Source organism: Erpetoichthys calabaricus, chromosome 4, assembly GCF_900747795.2.
Source record: "Erpetoichthys calabaricus chromosome 4, fErpCal1.3, whole genome shotgun sequence".
Taxonomy (NCBI): Eukaryota; Metazoa; Chordata; class Cladistia; order Polypteriformes; family Polypteridae; genus Erpetoichthys; species Erpetoichthys calabaricus.
In genome coordinates this window covers 11,811,520-11,837,637 of record NC_041397.2, presented here as the reverse complement: position 1 = coordinate 11,837,637, position 26,118 = coordinate 11,811,520, and the positions used below count along the sequence as shown (strand labels likewise).

Sequence of the window (26,118 nt, the reverse complement as noted above, 5' to 3'; positions counted from 1 at the left end):
AAAAAAATGGTTTGAGGTGATTGCTTGCCAGAAGAGTCAGAGGTTTTGTAATAATAATAACAATAATACATTTTATTTATATAGCGCCTTTCCCATGCTCAAGGCACTTACAGAATATAATAAAGAACGGCAGCGTATACAGTATATAGCATTGTACAAACCAGATAAATAAATAAAGAAGATTAAGACAGTGAATTCTGAAAAAAACAAGAAACAGACAACATAATTGATTGTCTCACACACACACACACACACACAGGTTACATGAGCATCTTGACAGAGAAGTAAACTGAAGAAGGGTAATAAAGTCAAGTAGAGCTAAAAGCCTTCCTGAACAGATGAGTTTTGAGTTGTTTTTTAAAAGAATTCATGGAGTCAGCTGACCTGATTAATTTCGGTAGGTCATTCCAGAGTCTGGGCGCTATACAGCTGAAGGCCCTGCTGTCACCCATGGAGTGTAGATTAGTGAGGGGCACAACAAGATTACCAGAATCAGAGGACCTTAGTGGGCGGGCAGGCACATAGTGATGGAGAAGGTCACTGATGTAGTTTGGTGCGAGGTTATTTAAGGCTTTGCGGGTTATTAGTAGGATTTTATATTTGATTCTGTAGGACACAGGGAGCCAGTGGAGACGGAGCAGGATGGGTGTGATGTGCTCGCTGCTGCTGGTTCGAGTAAGGACTCTTGCAGCTGAGTTTTGAATAAGCTGGAGCTGTGATATAAGATTAGAAGGGGCACCTGCCAGTAGGGAATTACAATAATCGATGTGGGATGTGATAAAAGCATGGACAAGTTTCTCAGCATTAGAGAAGGAGAGGAAGTAGCGAACACAGGATATGTGACGGAGGTGAAAGTAAGAAAGTTTCTTAATGTGATTTATGTGGGTGGAATAAGAGAGGGAGGAATCAAAAATGACACCAAGATTTTTTACAGTAGAGGCAAGTCTGATGAGATCACTGCCAAGATGGACTGGAAGGAGCTCATTTTATTAAGTTGCATTTTAGTCCCAATTTGCAGGAGTTCAGTTTTATTGCAATTTAATTTTAAAGAGTTCTGCTCCATCCAGGTTTTAATTTCACAAAGGCAGGTTGTGAGATGAGAAAGCTTTGATGAAGTTCCACTTTTAACATTGAAATAGCGTTGAGTATCATCTGCATAAAAATGATAACCCAGTCCATAGCTACGGATAATATGGCTAAGGGGAAGCATATAAATACAGAAGAGAAGAGGGCCGAGGACAGAGCTCTGAGGGACTCCTTGTGTGACTGGCGCTGAGCTGGATCTGCAGTTGCCAAGACTAACAAACTCTTGCCTATCAGTCAGATAGGACTTGAACCACTGGAGGGCAGTGCCAGAGATACCCAGCATGTTCTCCATTCTGGACAGTAGGACGTCATGTCTGACAGTGTCAAATGCTGCACTGAGGTCTAACAGAATTAATATGCTGGTTTGTCCAGAGTCTGCTGCCATAAGCAAATCATTGGTTACCTGTAGCAGAGCAGTTTCACAGCTGTGCCGCGCCCTGAAACCAGACTGAAAGGGCTCCATCAAATTATTACAGGTTAGGTAATTGGTGAGTTGGGAAGCTACAACACGCTCAAGAACTTTTGACAGGAAAGGTAAGTGGGAAATAGGCCGGAAATTGTTAAGATTGTCAGCATCAAGACCAGACTTTTTTAATGTTGGGGTTACAGAAGCAATTTTAAAAGTGAGCGGCACAGAGCCAGTGTCAAGGGATGAGTTTATTATTGTTGTAACAGTTGGGATTATGGCATGAAGGCAGGATTTACATAGTGTGGTGGGGATGGGGTCCAGTACACAAGTAGTCGGCCTCATCTTACAAAGCAGGTTATTAACAGACACAGATGTGACTGGTGAGAACTTAGAGAAGGAGCTGGATGGAGTGGGAAAACAGGGAGAGATATAAACAGATGATGTATTTATGTTAGTTGAATTATTTAGATCATTAATTTTGTTAATTTTGTGAAGGTAGTTTGAAGATTTGGTTTTGGGAAATGGGTGTAAGGCTTAAAATTCAGGCTAAAGACTCATGACTTCAGTGTAGCATACCCTGAGTAGAGCTGCTGATTAGCTGTACATACTGCATCTCAGTTGTTAGTCATTAGTACTTAAATATAAGTAATATGATATTTATAAACACTTAAGTTCACCTATTCTGTTTCTCAGTATCCTCATGTGGTACTTGCTGACACTGCTCTACTGCCAAGTTGTTTACCTGGAAAAGACATCTCAGATACAGGACCACTGGAATAAATGGGTTGCAGGGTAAATTCATCTGATTGGCTGGCTCAGCACTGACTGTCTAGTAAGGGGGGTGGGGGATCAGCTTGTTGGCTGAGGTCTCCAGGACTCTGACTGTGTCTGGTTTGTCTCTGACTCCTTTTCTACAACCTGGTCGTGGTTCTACAATGAGTTGATGGACATATATGGTTGTTTTTTGTTTATTTTAATTACTTTCTTCTTTGTTTTTGGTGTATTTTAACAAATCTGTATCCTTATATGTGATAGTTTGGCACTTAGTGAGTGGTATAATCTATGTATTCTCGCATTTTACCCTGAGGGTTGCTGCGGCATTTTTTTATTTGCATTTGGTGAAGAACAAAATAGTTCTACTGGTGTATTGTATTTCTGAAATGGCCGTGATTGACAGGCCATCGAGCTCTGTGAAGAGGATTACTGATATTCTGTTTTGGGTGTTGTATTTACCCATTCTTTGACAGACATTGTACGCCCAACCTACCAATCTGAATTGCCTTTCCCAGGATTTCATCCATTTTTTTTCCCTACAAGGCGTTTGTTATTTTTTTTCTTTTGGGAGATTTTTCTTTTGAAAATCAATGCAGGTGGGCTGTCAAAAAAAGGGACTGTTAAAGCCCACTAAGTGATTCCTTGTGTGATTTTAGGGGTGTACAAGAAATAAAACTGTTGGAACAAATGTGTCTTAGCAGTTGTGAAAAACTATAACATGTACATTGTTAGAAATATGATGTGAAAAGTGGAGTACCTGAAGGAGAACTTGCATCCACACAGGGAGACCATGTAAACTCCACGCAGTGTGGGATCTGAACACAATAAGCTGGATTTGTGAGACTATAGTATTATCATCTGCGGGATGGGATATAAAGCCACTCCTACCTTGATGAAACTATCTCATAATGAACTGGTATTAAAAAAAATGATGAATCGGTAAAACACAAATGTCCGAGAAGACATTTTTATCATTCCACCCAAGTTTAACCCGCCTGATCCGGCAAAAACGATTCAGGCTTGCGCGTCATTCCATCTAATTCTCATTTATAAACACGTTTCTATATCGTTTACCTGGTTACTTGTACGGTTCATGTTTAATTTCTCCAGTCACCAAACATCAGCCTGTTACTCCGTGTGAAGTAGTACGATACATAACTGTGACGAACCTGATGTCGACAGACGTAGACGGCAGTCTGGATGAAGCAGGCACGGGACGGCTGGCAAATCGCAGGCTCTGTACGCGCGCGGGGGTCACGCGCTCGAGGTTAACGCGCGCGAGGTCACGCGCCACATGACACACCTGTGCCCGCGTCCCTAGCGCTCGTCTCAGGTAGGATCTCAGTTGCGGATGCAAACGCTCCGCTTATCTTGGTGTTTAACTCCGCTGCTTTTGTAGGATACTGAATTGCAAACTTTGAAGAAAAAGAAAAACACATTACTTTTGGACAATCGCGTTACAAGCTAAAGGGAAAAAAGAGGAATGCTTCAGCTTCCTGTGTCGTCATCGGCGTACTAAAACAAAGTTGACTTGAAGTTCGTGCGACTTCTCACAAGTGGTCGCCGGCTGTTTGTTTCACTGTATATGGGGCAAATACCTCTGACGTACTGTACGAAGGGCCAACTACGTTTTTTGGGAAGCAAAATGGACTTTTGTCAATGAAAACAAAGCAAAAACAACTGCTTCCAGGAGCAGAGTCGACTACGGGACTCGAGTAAACACTCCTGCTGTTTCCCCTTTTTTTTTTCCTGCACCAAAACAATGAAAAAGCCTGATGTGAAGTTGGTCATCCTGGGGGACGTGAATGTGGGGAAGACCTCCTTACTGCACCGCTACACCGAAAGGCGATTTAAGGACACCGTCAGCACCGTTGGAGGGGCTTTCTTCTTGAAGCAGTGGGGGCCCTACAACATCTCCATCTGGGACACTGCAGGTAAAGAGACGACGACGACGACGCCGGCGGCGGCGGTCTGGGGTGGGGAGTGTGAGCCTCAGGCGGAGTGGGACTCCCAAAGGAAGGAGAGGAGGGAAGTGGGATAGAGGTACTTTATGCTAACAACCCGCACAAGTGATGTAACTAATAAACGCTGTAACCATTTTTTTTATTATTGTGACACGTGATATTGGATAGGCACTGGAGAGTGAGCGAGCGTGAAGTCCGTGAAAAGCGGCTGATGTCGGGGCTGGAGGGGGGAATAGAAATGTGCTTTCCCGTCTGACTCTTTACTCAGGAGTTATACCTCAATTTTGGTATTTTCCAGTACAGGAAGTTGCGAAATTCACGAAGTTCCGAGACTGCAGTATTTATCAGTCATTATCGCAGGGCATTACTGTAACCATGTTTCTTGTTTTCATATAACGCCATGCAGTAAGCCGGAGCCTTCAGCGTCTCACATCGGTAACAAATTCTCTGATTGACCCACTACAGTTTGCTTACCATGCCACCGGGTCGGCTGAGGATACATCTGGCATGGCTCTCCGCTATTTCTTGGAGTAGACACCAACTTCTGGGCACACTACTAGACAATGTTAGACCACCATCTATTTATGCCGAATCCTATTTGTGGACTTCAGTTATCATGTAATACAATCGTACCAGAGTTTCTCCATAGCAAACGTCTCAGTAAGAACTTGAACTAGGCCACGTGTCTCTAGATCTGACTTTCTAGGGAATAGACGTTAGACCAGGGGTCCTCAGTCATGGTCCCGGAGGGCTGCAGGTTTTCCTAAGAACTGGTTTCCTAATTAGAACTAGGGCCTTGCTGATAATTAAACTTTGTATTTAACTGCATGCCTTGTTAGTGCTTTCATTCATCTATGAGAAATTGTAATTGCACTGTAGAGTTTCTTTACCTGAGAGTATTCTCCATGTGTTTTGTGGGCCAGAACAGATTCCTTCCAATTCCCCTCACATTTATTTCTAAACATTTTTTTTTTAACACAAACTTTTAATGATGCATATACACAAATTTAAAAGGAAGCACATTGGCTGGAGAGCTGCTGGTTTATTGGTTATCTGCATTTTATTATTAACAAAACGGGCAACAATTAAAATTTTAAATACAGCTGCTAAAACTAAAATAGGCAATTAATGGTTCTGAATGGTAACAGACAAGATAACTAAAATTAAACCCAAAAATGTATTGCTTTAGTAGTAAATAAATGGGGTCTAATTAAAAAATTGGTTGAAGTGGAAACCTACAGCCTCTGTGGCCCTCCAGGACTGTAATTGAGGACCCCTGATCTACAATGTAATTAAATTTGTCTTTGATAATTGAAAGTGCTAACAAGCCATATAGTTAAACACCAAGTTTCATTATCGGCAAGGACTGAGGTCTAATTGGGAAACTGACTTGAATGAAACCCTGTAGCCACTGCGGACCTCCAGGACCATGATTGAGGACCCCTGCGTTAGACAGTGAAGATAGGTGAGTATCATTCAGGGCCCCTGACTTTGACCCCAGGGTTCACTCGGGTCAGTGTTCTGTTTCTACACTGCACCTCTAGTGACCCATCTGGTAAACTTGACACTACCCTTATTTACCTGATCACAGACTGGGCTAAGGTGCCATATCGGAAGGAGGTGGATGGGCTGGCTGGTTGGTGTCCCCTCAGCCATCTTAACTTGAATTCCTTGGAAGCCATGGAAAGGATTGTGGATTTTTGGAGGCACTCCTCACCTTCCCACACCCCTAGTTGCAAATGGTATCACTGTCAACAGGGTGGAATCATTTAAAATTCTTTTGTTCTTTTGTAACTGCTTTCACTCACCATCTAGGCAAGGATGAAAACATAGCTGCCCTTATGTTCTTATGTTAAAAGTTCAGCAGCACATTGCTTTTCTCCATCAACTTAAAAAGCTGAATCTTTTCAGCCAGGCTGGTACAGTTTTGTAGAGCAGTTATTGAAAGCATCCTCACTTTTTCTCTGTAACATTCAGGCATGGCAATAGACAAGATTGTAGACCTGAAACTGGATTTCACTGAGGTCCTGTATACAGTGCATCCAGAAAGTATTAACAGCGCATCACTTTTTCCACATTTTGTTATGTTACAGCCTTATTCCAAAATGGATTAAATTCATTTTTTTCCTCAGAATTCTACACACAACACCCCATAATAACAACATGAAAAAAGTTTACTTGAGGTTTTTGCAAATTTATTAAAAATAAACAAATTGAGAAATCCCATGTACATAAGTATTCACAGCCTTTGCTCAATACTTTGTCGATGCACCTTTGGCAGCAATTCCAGCCTCAAGTCTTGTTGCATATGATGCCACAAGCTTGGCACACCTATCCTTGGCCAGTTTCGCCCATTCCTCTTTGCAGCACCTCTCAAGCTCCATCAGGTTGGATGGGAAGCGTCGGTGCACAGCCATTTTAAGATCTCTCCAGAGATGTTCAATCGGATTCAAATCTGGGCTCTGGCTGGGCCACTCAAGGACATTTACAGAGTTGTCCTGAAGCCACTCCTTTGATATCTTGGCTGTGTGCTTAGGGTCGTTGTCCTGCTGAAAGATGGACCGTCGCCCCAGTCTGAGGTCAAGAGCGCTCTGGAGCAGGTTTTCATCCAGGATGTCTCTGTACATTGCTGCAGTCATCTTTCCCTTTATCCTGACTAGTCTCCCAGTCCCTGCTGCTGAAAAACATCCCCACATCATGATGCTGCCACCACCATGCTTCACTATAGGGATGGTATTCGCCTGGTGATGAACGGTGCCTGGTTTCCTCCAAACGTGACGCCTGGCATTCACACCAAAGAGTTCAATCTTTGTCTCATCTGACCAGAGAATTTTCTTTCTCATGGTATGAGAGTCCTTCAGGTGCCTTTTGGCAAACTGCAGGCGGGCTGCCATGTGCCTTTTACTAAGGAGTGGCTTCCGTCTGGCCACTCTACCATACAGGCCTGATTGGTGGATTGCTGCAGAGATGGTTGTCCTTCTGGAAGGTTCTCCTCTCTCCACAGAGGACCTCTGGAGCTCTGACAGAGTGACCATCGGGTTCTTGGTCACCTCCCTGACTAAGGCCCTTCTCCCCCGATCGCTCAGTTTAGATGGCCGGCCAGCTCTAGGAAGAGTCCTGGTGGTTTCGAACTTCTTCCACTTACGGATGATGGAGGCCACTGTGCTCATTGGGACCTTCAAAGCAGCAGATATTTTTCTGTAACCTTCCCCAGATTTGTGCCTCCAGACAATCCTGTCTCAGAGGTCTACAGACAATTCCTTTGACTTCATGCTTGGTTTGTGCTCTGACATGAACTGTCAACTGTGGGACCTTATATAGACAGGTGTGTGCCTTTCCAAGTCATGTCTAGTCAACTGAATTTACCACAGGTGGACTCCAATGAAGCTGCAGAAACATCTCAAGGATGATCAGGGGAAACAGGATGGACCTGAGCTCAATTTTGAGCTTCATGGCAAAGGCTGTGAATACTTATGTACGTGTGCTTTCTCAATTTTTTTATTTTTAATAAATTTGCAAAAACCTCAAGTAAACCCTTTTCATGTTGTCATTATGGGGTGTTGTGTGTAGAATTCTGAGGAAAAAAAATAATTTAATCCATTTTGGAATAAGGCTGTAACATAACAAACTGTGGAAAAAGTGATGCGCTGTGAATACTTTCTGGATGCACTGTACATCACAGTTCAGGAAATGTGCCAGAAATGTAATCAAAGACTACACTTGCCTGAGTATCCATCTGTTTGTTGTTACCTTTGACGAAATGTTACTGGTCAGAAAAGGCAAGAACTACAAGAAATCTGAAAGAGTTTCTTTCCTGCTGTAGTCACTATGGTTAAACACAGTCTCAGATTCAACTCTGCCTAAAATCCTCAGTCCAGTTTAATTTAAATTTATTTTTATAAAGTCTTGCTTGAAGTACAGTATTACTGGGCAGGAGTGCAATTCTGTATTATTGTTTTATATATTTGTGTTTTATGCAGTGTATTTTTCACTGCTACTGTTTATAATGTTTTGACTGTGTTTTATAATGTGTTTATTGACCTTATGTGTAAACATGAAACACCAACAGAAATTCCTGTTAACTTTGTTGCCTGGAAGTAAAGTTCAAGTTCAATTTTGAACACAATTCTAGTAAGCTTTACAAGTACAGAATGATAGTAATTAGTTTATATTTATATACATACCAGCATGTTGATTGGTTTAGTGATTACAATTTTTTAATATTTATATCCTCTTTAATAAAATCCCTGTGTGCGTCCATGTGTCCGTGTGTGGGTGTCTTCTGGTGAAGTGCGCATGCGCGGTGCACGGTGCGATGCTTCAAAGGCCGCCTGACGCGTCACACAAGACAGAGAGGGCGGGACCTATAAAATATCGCACGGCCGATCCAATCGGATTTCGGTAAATGAGGTAAGACCTAAAACATAACGCACGAAAAATCCAATCGGGTACTGAGACGCGGAGACCAGCTTTCCCAAACAGGTGGGATTAGTGTTTGTTGTTCACTCTGAGGATGTCAGATTTGCGATTAACAAACTTGGCCCGGTAAAGTGTAAAGTGTTTTCCTAAATATACGAATTTTCATGATATTACAATAGGATGACTTTTAAAAGTATATTTATTTCCGCGCACATAAAATACGTTGCTGGGGAGACGCCATACGTACAATAATCAGCTGCACGCCAGCACAGATTAAAATACTTGCTGGAGAGACGTATTACTGTGAGAGAAAATTAAAGGCGCGCAATACAGTGACGCATATTACAGCCACATACAAGCCAGTATTACTGTAACAGAAAATAGACGGTCCTTTGCCATTTAATATAGACTGTTCCTACTAATGTTTATGCACTACTATTCTAGCGCCTGTTATTGTAACTGGCTTAATGTCTAGTACATAAGATATGTAACTTCAATGCATTTTATTTAATTGTGCAACACATTCATGCATAAAGGATTGTCATGGCAGGCATGTCAAGTGACATACTCATGTCACACATTAAGTACTTTTTTTTGTGGTGAACACCATTTCAAGATACTTAACAAGTGTTGTGTAATTATTTCCACATTTGTACAGTAAGTACAGTGACTGATGTAAACAGTTCAGTCGGAATCAAACCGTTCACCTTTAACTTTTACATTCCATCATCATGACTAATAGGACACTATGACCTAGTCTTATTTCCCACTAACTCATCATGTTACTTTGAATAACTTAAGTCACAATATAAAATGTGATACGATTATGTTAATTTTAAGCATAGCAATATAAATATTTAAGTTAAATATTCAAGTAAATTCAATACACAGTCCCTTCTCTTTGGTGATTAACTTTCGATTTGTAACTCATAATGGAACATAATATCTCAGACTCGCTTAAAACAATTTAGGATTACTGGGTAGGGGTGTGCTTTAGCTCATGCCTGTGCCTGAGCATGGTCCTGTTTCATCACTTGGGCACAAGGTAGGAAGCAGCAGTAGACAGAGTGTGAGTCCATTGCCGGTCCAACATGAGCAAACCCATACTTCCTTGGCACCAGTTTGAAATTGCCCGTTCAACTAACCTAAAATATCTTTTTGGGGGATGTAGTGAGTTAAACAGAGTTCCTGGACAAAAACCCATGCAGTCACTGGGAGAATGTGCATACTCCACATCAGTGGTTTTCAAGTTTAGTCCTGGCGGCCCACTGTTGCTGTAGGTTTTTGTTCCAACCAAGTCTTCTTTCAGTTGAACACCTGCTTTAATTTATTTAGATAGATAGATAGATAGATAGATACTTTATTAATCCCAATGGGAAATTCACATTCTTCAGCAGCAGCATACTGATACAATAAATAATATTAAATTAAAGAATGATAATAATACAGGTGAAAAAAAAACAGACAATAACTATGTATAATGTTAAATATTAACGTTTACCCCCCCTGGTGGAATTAAAGAGTCGAATAGTTTGGGGGAGGAACGATCTCCTCAATCTGTCTGTGGAGCAGGACAGTGACAGCAGTCTGTCGCTGAAGCTGCTCTTCTGTCTGGAGATGACATTATTTAGTGGATGCAGTGGATTCTCCATAATTGATAGGAGCCTGCTGAGCGCCCTTCGCTCTGCCACAGATGTTAAACTGTCCAGCTCCATGCCAACAATAGAGCCTGCCTTCCTCACCAGTTTGTCAAGGCGTGAGGCGTCTTTCCTCTTAATGCTGCCTCCCCAGCACACCACTGCGTAGAAGAGGGCGCTCGCCACAACTGTTTGATAGAACATCTGCAGCATCTTATTGCAGATGTTGAAGGAAGCCAGCCTTCTAAGGAAGTATAACCGGCTTTGTCCTTTCTTGCACAGCGCATCAGTATTGGCAGTCCAGTCTAATTTATCATCCAGCTGCACTCCCAGATATTTACCAACCAGCAAGCCCGCGATTCTCGAAAGAATCGCAAATCCAAGAATGGCAATCACTTTCTGTTCCCTCCGATACTTGGAGGGATGAAATATCATGGAGGGTGGGTGCGTCCTGGGAAAGTTCATTTAATTAAATAAACATATTTGTACTGAAGCGGCTTCTTTTTGGAGCTGTGACTCATCTAGTTGTGGTGTTTCAGAAGTGCGCTGTAGGCGCCTTCGTTTATTGTTTTTATCCATGCAGTCTCTGTTTTGTTTTTTTATGGCTGTGTCGTCAGCGAGAAGTCGTTTGTTGATGGCGAAGGATTCGCGTGCTGAAGTGACCATGGCGGCGGGTGCGGTGGTGTGGGCGGTTGCGTTCGGGTGGCTGTACAACCTGGCGTGCACGCTTTACCTCAGGTTTAGTTCACAGGTTGTAGCCATGGTAAAGTTTTCATTTAATTAAATAAACATATTTGTACTAAAGTGGTTTCTTTGTGTGGGCGCCTTCGTTCATTGTTTTTAGCCATACGGGTTCGTGTTTGTATTACTAATCGTTGAGCTCTTTCCATTTGGAGCCGTGACTCCTTTGCCTCTGCTGGCACAGTGGATTAGAGCAAGTTTAGTTTACAGGTTGTGTTGTTTGGGCGCCACCTACTGACTCTGCATGTGCTTTGGTGCATCCGCCATGCCTAAATTAAACTTTCGTTTACAGTATATGTAGTAAAGTGGTTTCTTTGTGTGGGCGCCTTCGTTCATTGTTTTTATCCATACGGGCTCGTTTACAGGTCGTAGCCATACAGGCTCGTGTTTGTATTACTAATCGTTGAGCTCTTTCCATTTGGAGCCGTGACTCCTTTGCCTCTGCTGGCACAGTGGATTAGAGCAAGTTTAGTTTACAGGTTGTGTTGTTTGGGCGCCACCTACTGACTCTGCATGTGCTTTGGTGCATCCGCCATGCCTAAATTAAACTTTCGTTTACAGTATATGTAGTAAAGTGGTTTCTTTGTGTGGGCGCCTTCGTTCATTGTTTTTATCCATACGGGCTCGTTTACAGGTCGTAGCCATACAGGCTCGTGTTTGTATTACTAATCGTTGAGCTCTTTCCATTTGGAGCCGTGACTCCTTTGCCTCTGCTGGCACAGTGGATTAGAGCAAGTTTAGTTTACAGGTTGTGTTGTTTGGGCGCCACCTACTGACTCTGCATGTGCTTTGGTGCATCCGCCATGCCTAAATTAAACTTTCGTTTACAGTATATGTAGTAAAGTGGTTTCTTTGTGTGGGCGCCTTCGTTCATTGTTTTTATCCATACGGGCTCGTTTACAGGTCGTAGCCATACAGGCTCGTGTTTGTATTACTAATTGTTGAGCTCCTTCCATTTGGAGCTGTGACTCCTAGCCTCCGTGTATTGTTTTTATCCATGCGGTCTCGTCTTTGTTGTTCTGTGGCTGTGTCGTTAGGTAGAAGTCGTTTACTGTTAGGAAGCATACTCCAACTTACACACACTGACTGCTGCCACAGTGGATTAGAGCAGGTGTAGTTTACAGGTCGTGGTGTTTGGGCGCCACGCACTAACTGTGGGAACTACGGGCTCGGTTTTGTATTACAAATCGTTGAGCTCTTTCCATTTGGAGCCGTGACTCCTTTGCCTCTGCTGGAACAGTGGATTAGAGCAAGTTTAGTTTACAGGTTGTGTTGTTTGGGTGCCACCTACTGACTCTGGGGAAACCGCTGTGTTTGACTCTGGGGCGCCGCGGTGCAGTGCGCATGCGCTTCGGTGTGTCCGCCGTGCATAAATTAAGCTGTCGTTTAGTAATATAGATTTCTTTTTTTCCATGTCCGTCCAAAAATAAAAAAAAAAAACTGTCTTTGCTAAACTTATAATTGGTATTTAGCAAACATTAATACGTTATTTTGGGAGAATTCAATTATTTCATCTTGGATTGAAATATTTTAATCATCATCAGGATTTGATTCCCCTTTTATGGTGTTCTGGTTATTTAAGGCATTATTTTTGAAAGATTTAGTAAGTCTAATACTCTTGGTACCTAGTTCCTACATGCCCTTTTCCGTATGGACCTGCTGCTTTATGTGTAGCTGTACTGTAAGCTGCAATCTACTTTTTAAAATTTACTCTTATTTACTGTATTTTGTTTAGGTATCATCTTATTTTATTGTTTATAGTTGTCTGTACATACTTCCTTGCCTCTCCAACCTCCTCTACTGTAGCACAAGAATTCAACCATCTATCTCTAATATCCAAGTAACTTCTGCCTTTCATCATTTAGTTTTTTGCTCCTTGTTAATTTGTTTTTATGTTAGGTCTAGGAGGCTTTGCTCGCCAACCCCCGCGACTGCGCTACATGCTAGCCAGTAAGGAGATTGTGGGTTCGCTTCCTGGGTCCTCCCTATGTGGAGAGCGCTTTAAGTAGTGAGAAAAGCGCTATATAAATGTAAAGAATTATATTATTATTAATTATTATCCTTATTTTTTTTTTTTTTTTTTTTTTTTACATTTTTTGGCCTTCCACTCTATGTTGATGGAATAGACCCCAGCTTTTCACAAACCTATAATGGGACAGGTTCAGAAAAGGGGTTATGCTTGTTTTTTGTTTTGCTAAATTTCTGTTCTTATTTTCTAGCTTGTTGTTTTTTTTTTTTAACATTCCTTTATATATAATCTGAGTAGACCAATGTAGGTGGAGGATCTTTGTACTCTTGTTTGATTTAATTTTAAACTTTGCAGGTCAGTTCCCACCCCTACACTCTCTATGACCCCATTCATGTGAGGATTGTTTGTGCAAGTGATAGCAAATTAAACTTTATATATATGACATTGAAATTGCTTCAGTGTAAAGAGAAAATACTAGACAAAAACTTGACAATAGACAGTAACACAAATTAATATGTGTCTAATGTGTACTCTCTGTTTTGAATCTCTGTCAGCATTTGCTGAATTACTTTTTACCATTCAAGAAAATAATTGTTGAAGGTTGTGATCTTATAAATCACATTAATTTTGCTTCTACTTTGGTAGATTCTATTACATGATAAATGGCTAAAATACATTGTATAATGCAGAGGATAAGCAGGATCATTAAGAATTTGAATATGCTCAGTTAAGGCAAAGTCTCTGTTTAGCAGTCCTGCAGACCTTAATGTTCTATTTGCCACTTTAACCATGCGTTGCTGATTAACTTTATTTTGAGTGTGCATCCTGTGACCCTGGACTAGATTAAGTGGATTTAATATTAAAGGGATTTTTAGAAAAATGCAGAAACATAAAATCATCTCGGTCAATGTTTTCTTTTTTGTTAATTCTGTTGTGCTGAACCCAAGGTTATTATAGTTTTGCCTTTTTATATTAGTTTTTATTTCTATATTTTCTCTGACCTTACTTGGAAATTCAGTTTAGTTTTAGTTTTCCTTCATCGTGTATTTTTAGTTTTAGTTTAGTTTTTATTTCACAAAGACATTTCTATTTTATTTTTATATATATTAGTTTTAGTTTTAGTAATTATGGCATGGAGCGCCTACGGAGTTAGTTTTGTGTCACAATCAAAAGACAGAACTGTATACTTAACAGATTTGGATATGAGTTTAATGTTAGTGGAAGCTTACTGCACTGCCCGGTTTACTATCTGGTTTTGTTTTTGTCTGATAAAAACAAGCATAATCAAAACTAGATACAGAATATGAATAATTTTATGCAATTTTATAATTTTTAAAATATTTTCTCATGAAAATCACAGGGGCTTAGGAAGAACAGGGCTCTTGGACTTGGATGAGTGTGCAGACTCCACCTAGCAGTATTGAGGAAAACAAAGTACAACAAGCATGTAGTGTGAAGGTTAGAGGTGGCGAGTCTTGAACAGACCACCATAAAGGACAGTAAACCATAATGAGCAGAGCAAGAGCAGGTAATAGGAGTATGGACAGGCATAAAAGAACAGAGACAGCGTCTGAGATTAAGAACAACATATACATTATCTAAACCTGTTTATCCAGAGTAGGATCACAAGAAACCTGGAGCCTACCACAGCAGGTTTGGATGCAAAGCAGGAAAAATCCCTTGTATGCAATATGTATGATAAGGCTGATGAAAACAATATGATATTTCAAATATCTATTTTGAGAGAGGGAGACAAATATTTTAAAATATAATTCTGCTAATGGATTACTTTCATAATATCAGGCATTTTGAGTTGTGAATATGAACTAATAAAGATAAATGAATAAATATGGAATAAATACAAAAACTCATTAGTATGTTTAGTTTTTCATCACTTGTCAGACTCTCTACCTTTGTTTGTATCGCTTTGTTGTTAAACGATGTTTTTAAAGCAAAAGTGATTGGTCAGCAACAATATTTTGTATATCTTGTAATATCTTGTATGATGACCTAGTCAGTCTCTCGATCAGTGCCGTTTTATTTTCAAAAACCGGGAGTGCTATCCCCTCGACTTTCTTGTATACTCAGATATGGGGATGGATACTTGAGGAGTAAACCGCAAGACAATGACTATATTTTTAAATTAGCAACATTAAGGAACCATCAACAACAAATCAAATGAATAATATATTAAGCAATTATTATAAAAGTAAAGTTGAATAAATCGGACTCTGCAGCTATATAAATAAAAAAAAAAAATCAAGTATGTGTTCAGGTAAAGTACCACTTCCGGGTGATCGGTTTGGCCCAAAAAGTTAATACGGATCTATAATTGTGGTGTAACAACCACATGCTGAATTTCATCCATCAAACAGACACACACACGCATACACATGCGCGCACACACAATTCCAAAAAAACAGTATTGTTGGACACTGGTTAGTCTATAACGTCAAGATTCATCAAAATGTCAAGGTCGAATGTTTTCATAATTACTATACTTTCGTAAATGAGAAAGTAAAAACAATTTCTCCTGTGCGAAGTGGCAGGTGAATTGCTGTCAACAAAAACCAGACACCTGAGAAATAAACTGAAAGGTTACTCACTCATGATTTTTCTGTCCATGTGGTAAACGTTTTGATGACCAGCACATTCTGATTTCAGCCATTTGAATTACATCTTGACAAGCACAAGGAAAGGTGGCACGCAAATCGCTTTCTATTTCCCACGCACTTATTTCTTTACGCACCTGCACTCAGCTTGCTCTGTCACCGCAAATGCTGTGTGAACAGTCACTCTCCATCACCAGCCGCAGTTCACTGGATGAAAATGTGCGGGCGGCTCGTGGTGGATGACTTTCTGTTTTAGAATTAAAACTTACAAGGGTTAAAGACTAACGGCAAGAATATTCATTCAAAAACGAAAACTAAAAATATTTTAGTAAATTATTATTTTATTTCAGTTAGTCTTTCCAGCTACTGTAATAGTTTCGTTTAGTTTTAGTTTTCATTTCAGTTTTGTTAATTATTTTATTTCAGTTTACGAAAATGTTTTTTTAATAATAGTTTCAGTTTTGATTTTAGTTTTCGTTAACTATAATAACCTTGGCTGAACCACTATACCATACAACCATACATTTTATATTTCGATTGGACCCTAGTAGGTTGTGGTGAGCAAAATCCCATACTGAATCTCTTGCACATGCATTTACAATCATTGTTTATAATGCTTGTTGTAGGTGTTGTATATTTAGAAGAAATAGACCCAAACAAGACTGCTCATAGAGGCTGTTGAAGACTCTAGAACATGACAATACCGTCAACATTTATTTCTATAGCATATTTTAATGCAAAGAATGTAGTTCGAAGTGCTTTCAAAGATGTCAAAGAAATTTTTAGAAGAAAAAATTAAAATTAGATAAAAATAATTTGTACACCTAAATAATACACACTTGCATAATACAGATACTATATATAATTAAGAGAAGTAAAGTCCTTATAGAATTGCATAAATGCAGTACACTACACAGAAGAGTCAGATATTATAACAGACAAAAGTAAACATTAATAATGATTGATGATCTGTTAAAGAGTATGCTAATTCTGTGCATGTGTAATTGCACAGTGAGTTTTTTGAGTTAAGTGGATTTTTAGGAGTGTTTTTTTTTTTTTTTTTTTCAATTTATTGAAAGATTCATGGTGTTAGCTTAGCATATCTTGTTAGCTTGTGGAGTCAGTATATCATCAGCATGTGGATACCTCTCAGAATAATGCCCTAAAGTTCTAGGACACTGTAGGGTCTGTGCAAGTGACTCTTAAACTACTGAGGGCAAATACAGTAATCCCTCGCTATATCGCGCTTCGCCTTTCGCGGCTTCACTCCATCGCGGATTTTATATGTAAGCATATTTAAATATATATCGCGGATTTTTTGCTGGTTTGCGGATTTCTGCAGACAATGGGTCTTTTAATTTCTGGTACATGCTTCCTCAGTTGGTTTGCCCAGTTGATTTCATACAAGGGACGCTATTGGCAGATGGCTGAGAAGCTACCCAGCTTACTTTTCTCTCTCTCTTGCGCTGACTTTCTCTGATCCTGACGTTGGGGGATTGAGCAGGGGGGCTGTTCGCACACCTAGATGATACGGACGCTCGTCTAAAAATGCTGAAAGATTATCTTCACGTTGTGATCTTTTGTGCAGCTGCTTCCTGAAACGACATGCTGCACGGTGCTTCGCATACTTAAAAGCTCGAAGGGCGCGTATTGATTTTGGATTGAAAAACAAACTCTGTCTCTCTCTCTCTCTCTCTCTCTCTCTGTCTCTGCTCCTGACGGAGGGGGTGTGAGCTGCCGCCTTCAACAGCTTTGTGCCGCGGTGCTTCGCATACTTAAAAACCAAACGGCCCTATTGATTTGTTTGCTTTTCTCTATCTCTGTGACATGCTCTGCTCCTGACGCGCACTCCTATAAGGGGAAGATATGTTTGCATTCTTTTAATTGTGAGACGGAACTGTCATCTCTGTCTTGTCATGGAGCACAGTTTAAACTTTTGAAAAAGAGACAAATGTTTGTTTGCAGTGTTTGAATAACGTTCCTGTCTCTCTACAACCTCCTGTGTTTCTGCGCAAATCTGTGACCCAAGCATGACAATATAAAAATAACCATATAAACATATGGTTTCTACTTCGCGGATTTTCTTATTTTGCGGGTGGCTCTGGAACGCAACCCCCGCGATGGAGGAGGGATTACTGTACATTAAAAAATAAATGTATGCATCTATGCTTTTATTTATTTAACAGTTTCACTACAAAAGGAAAACTTTTTGTCTGGTAAAGCTTTTTCTGTTTCAATAATTTACAACCATTGTGTATCTGCAATTATCTAAAATTACCAAAATTCTCCTGCTTTTAGTTGGCTTCATAGGAAGAGTCAGGCAATAGTATCGCACATATTCAAATAATTCCACAGACCAAATATCTTCATTATAAAAGTGTTAGTAAATGTCAAAACAAAACAGATAAATTGATATTAAAGAAGAGAGCAGTTCCAGTTTAAGAAAAGTTCTGTTTAAGGCTTACATATCTTGTTTCATTTATCTAAGTTTGGCCATACAGCCATACTTGAGGCACGCTAAGCTTGATAAACACAGTCAGAAAACTGGATGCCATCTCCTATTTGCAAACGTATCTAATAGTCCATGCTAGCAGTAAGACTGTTTCCTCCCTGGCTTAATTGACATTTTGTTCTACAGATACAGCTAAGAAGATTCCATCTAATGTTTACTTACAGGGGGTAAAAGGCGATGCCAGACTCTAGGTAGCTATAAGAAACTGCTGAACAAACATAAAAAATTAACATCAAGTGTTAACTTTCTAAGACTGGGTCATACACATTGCTTTTTAATTTTTATTTTATTTTAGTTGGAATTTGCACGTAAAGTAACAAGATCTTGGCACAGTTTTATTTCTGCTATTCCACCTGACTTTCAAATGCTGAATCAATACTGCAGCTAGACTGCACTTGAGTGGGCCTTTTTTTTTTGAAGAGTTTTAAAATATTTAAATGTTTCCTTCTGTGTCTGTCTTAAACAGGCTATCGAATTGGGTTTTGAAGTTAAAGAAAATTTGTTGAATTTTAATAAAATAATAACAAATAAAACAACACAACTACAAGTTTGTTTTTACAAGTAAAACAAAACCCCATTCTGCGTACAATGCAACTGAATTACATGTTGTTTATTGGAGGATTTTTTTGTGGTCTCTTAGGTTTTTGGGGATTTTGGAAAGGAAAATGCAAAAAAAAAAAAAAAAAGTGCTGGAATAATGAAAAAAGTAATGCTGGACTGCATGATAAAGTGCAGTGAATGCGCTTGACTTACAGTTTTCATCCACAGTTTTTCAGCATTCATTTGCTCAGAGGTTGTTGCGCATGCTGCTTCCTGAGCAGATCTTATTTTCTCCACCCTAGCGGCCCGCTTCTTCTCTTCTTTCGTCGGCATCTTTTCACGTTAAAACTGATTAAGACAGTGTTTGTGTTGCAAGTACTTAGTATGTTTTTCTTAATTTTTCACTTAAGCAGGTACTTAAGTCTTCAATCTGCCTCAAGAATGATTTAACTCTTTCAGGGCTGATGTCGACTTTTGTCAAAAGGAGGAGTTGACAATGGTAATCGACTGTAAGCTTTGACAAAACCAACCGTTATGTTTTAGTTGGACGCTTGTTGCTAGAAGGAAAATTAGATTCTTTGGTTTGACCGAGATTTCCTGCCCTCTTGAGAGTAGCAAGGTGCAAACAAAGGCAAAAATGGCACAGACATTTGGCGAGAGATCAAAGTGAATGCGTAAAACAAAACACTCCGTGGAAGACATTTTCCCTGTTATCTCTGAACTGGACTCGTCAGACTCAGATTTTGATACAAGTGATTGGAAACAAATGTCAGGTTCCAGCTTCAGCTGATTGGTCCCCAGCTAATCGTTGTACTGACAATGTTCGCCAGGGAGGACTGCCACTTAACAATGATAACAGGTAGAAACCATATTGCAATGCACTGTGACTTTGACTCAGCCATGCAAAGACAGCCTGGCAGCAAGCCTGACACATATTCTTGGCAAACTGGCAGCCACAGCATGCAGCAACAGATGTTTTATGTTGATTTCTGTGTGAAGCCATTGCTTTTCAGAAACTGTTTTTTGGAGAAAATATTCAGCCCTCAAAGAGTTTTAAGATATGAAGAGGTAGAGGAAGTGACTGCAAAGGTGGTAGGGATGAGAGCGGCACCTATACGCATGTGCTACACGGCCGCCCTGCTGGCCGCTGCTGAGAGTTGATTCTACAATAAAATAAAAAGAGTAATAAAAATCATCACCCCAAAAGCGGACCGTAGAGGTCACTTAGTATATGTGTACCAAATTTCAGGTCAATAGGTCAAACAGTTTGCAAGCTACAGGCGATTTAAAATCCTGGACAGACAAATGGACAGTAGTGTGACAGTAAACAGTTTTGTCTTTGTCTTGACTTTTAAGGCTTTAATATTTGTAATTGCTGGTGGCTGCCTTTCATTTTAAAATAATGAACTATTCCATTTTATTAAGTACTTATCTGTTGTTTGCCTGTAAAGATTTACTGAATTGCATGCTTGAAAGTTCTGAGCCTGAATAATTGTGCATTACGTTTCTGTAAAGCCAATTAGGAATTTGCAGTTATTAAAGTTTTCTTTTGAACAGGCAGTCTTCATTTTTTATTAGAAGTAATCTTTTATTTTTGATCCCAAAGTGAAGATGTCATATTTTCATTTTTTAATTTGTATTATATTCTTTACTTCTATATTTATTGGTCACATATGTAATAGCTATTTTTGAAGTGCTGTTAATCCATCATCCATTTTTAGAACCTGCATTTTATATTGCATAGCAGCAGAAAAATTGAGCCTATCCATTTAGTGCATAGAAACATCAAGGCCATCTTATGGCATACTTAAGCACAGTGTGTACCAGTACTTGCCCACACTCAGCCAATTTAAATTCTACAAGTTATCCAGCATGTGTGTCTTAAGGCTTTGGGAGGAAATCTTATTGCACAAAGAAGATAATGTGGGTGTTGAATTCTCAAACTTCTGTCAAACAAAAGCCTGTACAGGATCTGAACAAAGTAGTTTGTCAACTGCTGCCTGTAAATCACTTTGCAGGGTTATTACTTTTTCTCCTTTCAACTGTCTTTTCCAAGTCTTAAAAAATGCAATATAAAAAGAAGTGCTGTTGCAAATGCTTTCTAGAGTAGAATGTTTTCTCTGCAGATTTGTGTTTTTACTGTTTAATATTACAGTAGATCACATAAATGTTACTGAGTTATAGAATAGATCATCTGTGTCACTTTGAGTACTTTCTTCTGCAAACTGATTTTTATTGAACTAGTAGGTGTTTATGTTTAATAATAAAACTATACATACATGTCAGTAGAGTTAGCAAATTTACCCAAATATTTTCAAATTTGTTTTCATCATATAGTTGACAGAAAACCCCAAGTGGCTTTTTCTGTGCTACTGTATTTGTGGCACATGATCGTGTATGCTTACCAGCCACCGAAAACAAAGTGCAGATTCAGGTTCTGTAGTACATGTACAAGTGGCTTGTAGACAGTGTCTGATATTGGAGTGTTGAGCAGCGGTGTAATAAATGTATGAAACTGGCAGTCGGTCCATCTGCCTTGAGAAGAATAAGAGATGTTATTGCAGCATTTATAAGCAAACTTTGCTGAACAGGCTCTGCCACCATCCATGAGTGATATTTGGTATTTTGTTTTATGTAGATTACAGTGAAAAGCTGTATTTTCATGCTGTTCTATGAGAGAAAGTAGAACTGTGTCCCATAGGCTTTTAGCTATGATGGCTTTTCAGAAGATTGACTGTATTATATAATGAGTTTTTGAAGGGAACACTCTTTTCCAGAAAATATTTCTCATTTTTAACTTTATCATCATATGCTATGTGCTAATATGGGCGAATTCTCTCTGTCTTGTTTTTATCTAATTTCTGAACAAACAAACTAGCAAAGAAACTTCTGAATAGTATTAGCAGATCTCAAGCACTAAACACATGCCTTAAGTAAGCGCTAGTGTGTTTATAGATAGATAGATAGATACTTTATTAATCCAAATGGGAAATTCACAATTCATTTATGTATGTAAATGTTGTTAGGTGCTGCACTTTCCTGAGACTGTATTTGTAAATGTAGGTCTAATAGGTTGTGATTGTCATGTATACAGTGTATAATGAAATTCAAAACATGAATGTGCTTTTAAACATGAAAGACATCACCACTTTCTGTCAGAACTGTTCTAACTCAAAACTTCTGTCAAACTTGAGGCCATATCACATTACAATAATCCCTCGCTACTTCGCAGTTCACTTTTCGCAGATTCACGACTTCGTGGATTTTATATGTAAGCATATCTAAATATATAACGCAGATTTTTCGCTGCTTTGCGGGTTTCTGCGGACAATGGGTCATTTTACTTCTGGTACTTGCTTCCTCAGTTGGTTTGCCCAGTTGATTTCATACAAGAGATGCTATTGGCGGATGGCTGAGAAGCTACCCAATCAGAGCACGCAGTTAAGTTCCTGTGTGTGCTCAGCGACGGAGTGCTGCATTAACCAGGAAGTCTCATCTCACTCATTCAGCATTAATGTGCTACTGCTTCAGGGGATTATCACCTTCATCGTCATCATTTTTACTGCGCAACATATTCATCACCATCATCACGTCATATACAGTGGTGTGAAAAACTATTTGCCCCCTTCCTGATTTCTTATTCTTTTGCATGTTTGTCACACAAAATGTTTCTGATCATCAAACACATTTAACCATTAGTCAAATATAACACAAGTAAACACAAAATGCAGTTTTTAAATGGTGGTTTTTATTATTTAGGGAGAAAAAAAATCCAAACCTACATGGCCCTGTGTGAAAAAGTAATTGCCCCCTTGTTAAAAAATAACCTAACTGTGGTGTATCACACCTGAGTTCAATTTCCGTAGCCACCCCCAGGCCTGATTACTGCCACACCTGTTTCAATCAAGAAATCACTTAAATAGGAGCTGCCTGACACAGAGAAGTAGACCAAAAGCACCTCAAAAGCTAGACATCATGCCAAGATCCAAAGAAATTCAGGAACAAATGAGAACAGAAGTAATTGAGATCTATCAGTCTGGTAAAGGTTATAAAGCCATTTCTAAAGCTTTGGGACTCCAGCGAACCACAGTGAGAGCCATTATCCACAAATGGCAAAAACATGGAACAGTGGTGAACCTTCCCAGGAGTGGCCGGCCGACCAAAATTACCCCAAGAGCGCAGAGACGACTCATCCGAGAGGTCACAAAAGACCCCAGGACAACGTCTAAAGAACTGCAGGCCTCACTTGCCTCAATTAAGGTCAGTGTTCACGACTCCACCATAAGAAAGAGACTGGGCAAAAACGGCCTGCATGGCAGATGTCTAAGACGCAAACCACTGTTAAGCAAAAAGAACATTAGGGCTCGTCTCAATTTTGCTAAGAAACATCTCAATGATTGCCAAGACTTTTGGGAAAATACCTTGTGGACTGATGAGACAAAAGTTGAACTTTTTGGAAGGCAAATGTCCCGTTACATCTGGCGTAAAAGGAACACAGCAGTTCAGAAAAAGAACATCATACCAACAGTAAAATATGGTGGTGGTAGTGTGATGGTCTGGGGTTGTTTTGCTGCTTCAGGACCTGGAAGGCTTGCTGTGATAGATGGAACCATGAATTTTACTGTCTACCAAAAAATCCTGAAGGAGAATGTCCGGCCATCTGTTCGTCAACTCAAGCTGAAGCGATCTTGGGTGCTGCAACAGGACAATGACCCAAAACACACCAGCAAATCCACCTCTGAATGGCTGAAGAAAAACAAAATGAAGACTTTGGAGTGGCCTAGTCAAAGTCCTGACCTGAATCCAATTGAGATGCTATGGCATGACCTTAAAAAGGCGGTTCATGCTAGAAAACCCTCAAATAAAGCTGAATTACAACAATTTTGCAAAGATGAGTGGGCCAAAATTCCTCCAGAGCGCTGTAAAAGACTCATTGCAAGTTATCGCAAACGCTTGATTGCAGTTATTGCTGCTAAGGGTGGCCCAACCAGTTATTAGGTTCAGGGGGCAATTACTTTTTCACACAGGGCCATGTAGGTTTGGATTTTTTTTTCTCCCTAAATAATAAAAACCACCATTTACAAACTGCATTTTGTGTTTACTTGTGTTATATTTGACTAATGGTTAAATGTGTTTGATGATCAGAAACATTTTGTGTGACAAACATGCAAAAGAATAAGAAATCAGGAAGGGGCAAATAGTTTTTCACACCACTGTATAGCTACGTGTACTTCGCTATACAGTAAGTGTAAACTTATCTACCGATTTCATATTGCTTAGCAGTTGTCCCTGTTGTTAATAGAGTAAAGGGTGGGTTGTAAACAATACAGGGAGGGTTTAAAAACGTCCAAATACACGTTAAATAATTAAATAAACATGGTGTCCCTACTTCGCGGAAATTCAGTTATCGCGGTCGGCCTTGGAACCTATCTCCTGCGATAAGTGAGGGATTACTGTACATGACTTTTTCCAGTAATGTTTTTCAGGTCTAAACAGAGGACTTTCAGGTGTGAACAATTCTCTTTTCTTTCTTTCTTTCTTTCTTTCTTTCTTTCTTTCTTTCTTTCTTTCTTTCTTTCTTTCTTTCTTTCTTTCTTTCTTTCTTTCTTTCTTTCTTTCTTTCTTTCTTTCTTTCTTTCTTTCTTTCTTTCTTTCTTTTATCCTTCATGATTTCTGAATTGTCAGAACATATCTCATGCCATCTGATGTGAATTGACTTATAATACTGTCGGTTTAATGAAGGCTACAGAGAATCCAGACTGCACGCTCTATGCCTGTACTCGGTTAAGAGTGCCATACTAAAAAATATGGTGAACAGGTGAAAAAAAACTTGTATATTAAATTTGCTTAATGTACCCAGTTGATAGAGCAACAGTAAGACCGGGTAGAGTTTACTATTTATACAAAGAATCATCAAAATAATAACACTCAGTTCGGCTGTGAAGGGTGTCAGTCATAAATAATTCGACAGTAGTCTTCAAACAGAGCAGCTTTTTTTCCCTAGGGAAGAATTAGAATGTAAAATGCCTTTATGTTGCAGTTCTTTGTTTTTTAAAAAAAAAAAAATGGCAGAAGGACAAACTGAATAAATGTAGGTTTTCTTTTGACGTAAGCACTTGGCTGTAGCCTTTGGTAAAGTAAAGGCCATCATTTGAGTCACATGGTGATGACACACACAGAGCCTGTTCACATAGTCTGAAATCATGTGGCTGGCCTCACTCCCTCGCAGGACTTTCACTGTTAACCTTTCACATTCTTGGCCTCAGATTTTTTTTTCATGCGTAATATCTGCTTACAATTTAGAAAAAAGAAAAACTGCTTTCTGGTAAGATGCCTTTAAACTATTTCATTTAACAGACTCTTATTCAGAGTAAGATGTGCATGACAGTACAGTATTGTTTTTATTTCTGCTATACTAAAAATGGCAAGTTTGACTTGCTTTGTGTTCTAATGAATCAGTGGCAGCCCTTTTTGCTGAACAGTCTAACACCTTAGGAACTAGAGGGTCATATTGTATACCGTATCAGTATGTGATATTAAATTCTTTTCATGATATTTATGGAGATTTGGCACAGGCAGGTGTTACCCCTGAGCATGAGCTGGTGATTGAGAGATGGGGGCTAACAACAATAACAGTTGTATTCCCTGTTACAACTTCTGCCCTTGACTGCTACTTATTTCCCACTAAATCTGAGCTGGTGTCAGGGTTGAGAAGCTTGTTCTGACTTGGATTTGTGTCAGCTGATTTGCAGCAATGAATCTCAGCAACTCTATCTTGAGTCTTAGGGGACAATAAGAGCGTGTATAGTGTATCTGTTATTTCTGCAACATTCAATGTTCATGTTTGATTTTGCGTTCTGTAATTATTTGTCCTTGTGATCCATTTAATTGTCAGTCTATTTCAAGTGAAGGACTGTAAAGCTAAATATTGTCAAGTGAGTTTGAAAGACATTGAAAACTGTATTGGTTATATTATGCACTCGTTCAGAGCCTTCAACTATCCATCACACTGACATAAAACCTTGTGACCCTTGGTGGTTGATGGGCCCACTCTAGGCTATGCCACAATAAATGGATGGGCTGCAGAATTCTGTTATGGTGGGATGTTTCTGAAAGACGACCCAAGGCCCACCGTGGAGAATTGTAATGGGGAAATTGAAGAATGAATATGGGACAAAATGTGGATTAGTTATGGGTCAATTGAGCCTATTCTTCACAAACAATTACATGAGCAAGTGAGTAAGATCAGTTCATGCTGGCAGCCCACAATGCTGACTCCTAAAATGAAGCAACACAACATCCAGGGCTTCAAGGAGAATCAACAGAGAGTGAATTCAGAGTGGGAGATACGTCTTTTACATCACTATGACCCACAGTCCATACAACAATAACAACAGAAAGTTGGTGATTGTCCTACACAAAAGAAATGGAAAGTCCAAGCCAAGAACATGTGCA

General features: G+C 39.5%; 1 protein-coding gene across 1 annotated transcript in view; it reads left to right on the top strand.

The window, feature by feature from the left end:
• Positions 1 to 3,501: 3,501 nt before the first annotated feature.
• Positions 3,502 to 26,118, top strand: part of rab20 (RAB20, member RAS oncogene family) — a 33,383-nt gene continuing 10,766 nt past the window's right edge. Inside the window, exon 1 of the mRNA XM_028799204.2 lies at positions 3,502 to 4,203. Coding sequence (XP_028655037.1) covers positions 4,032 to 4,203 — 172 coding nt within the window. The 5' untranslated portion in view covers positions 3,502 to 4,031. The remainder of the gene's footprint in view (positions 4,204 to 26,118) is intronic.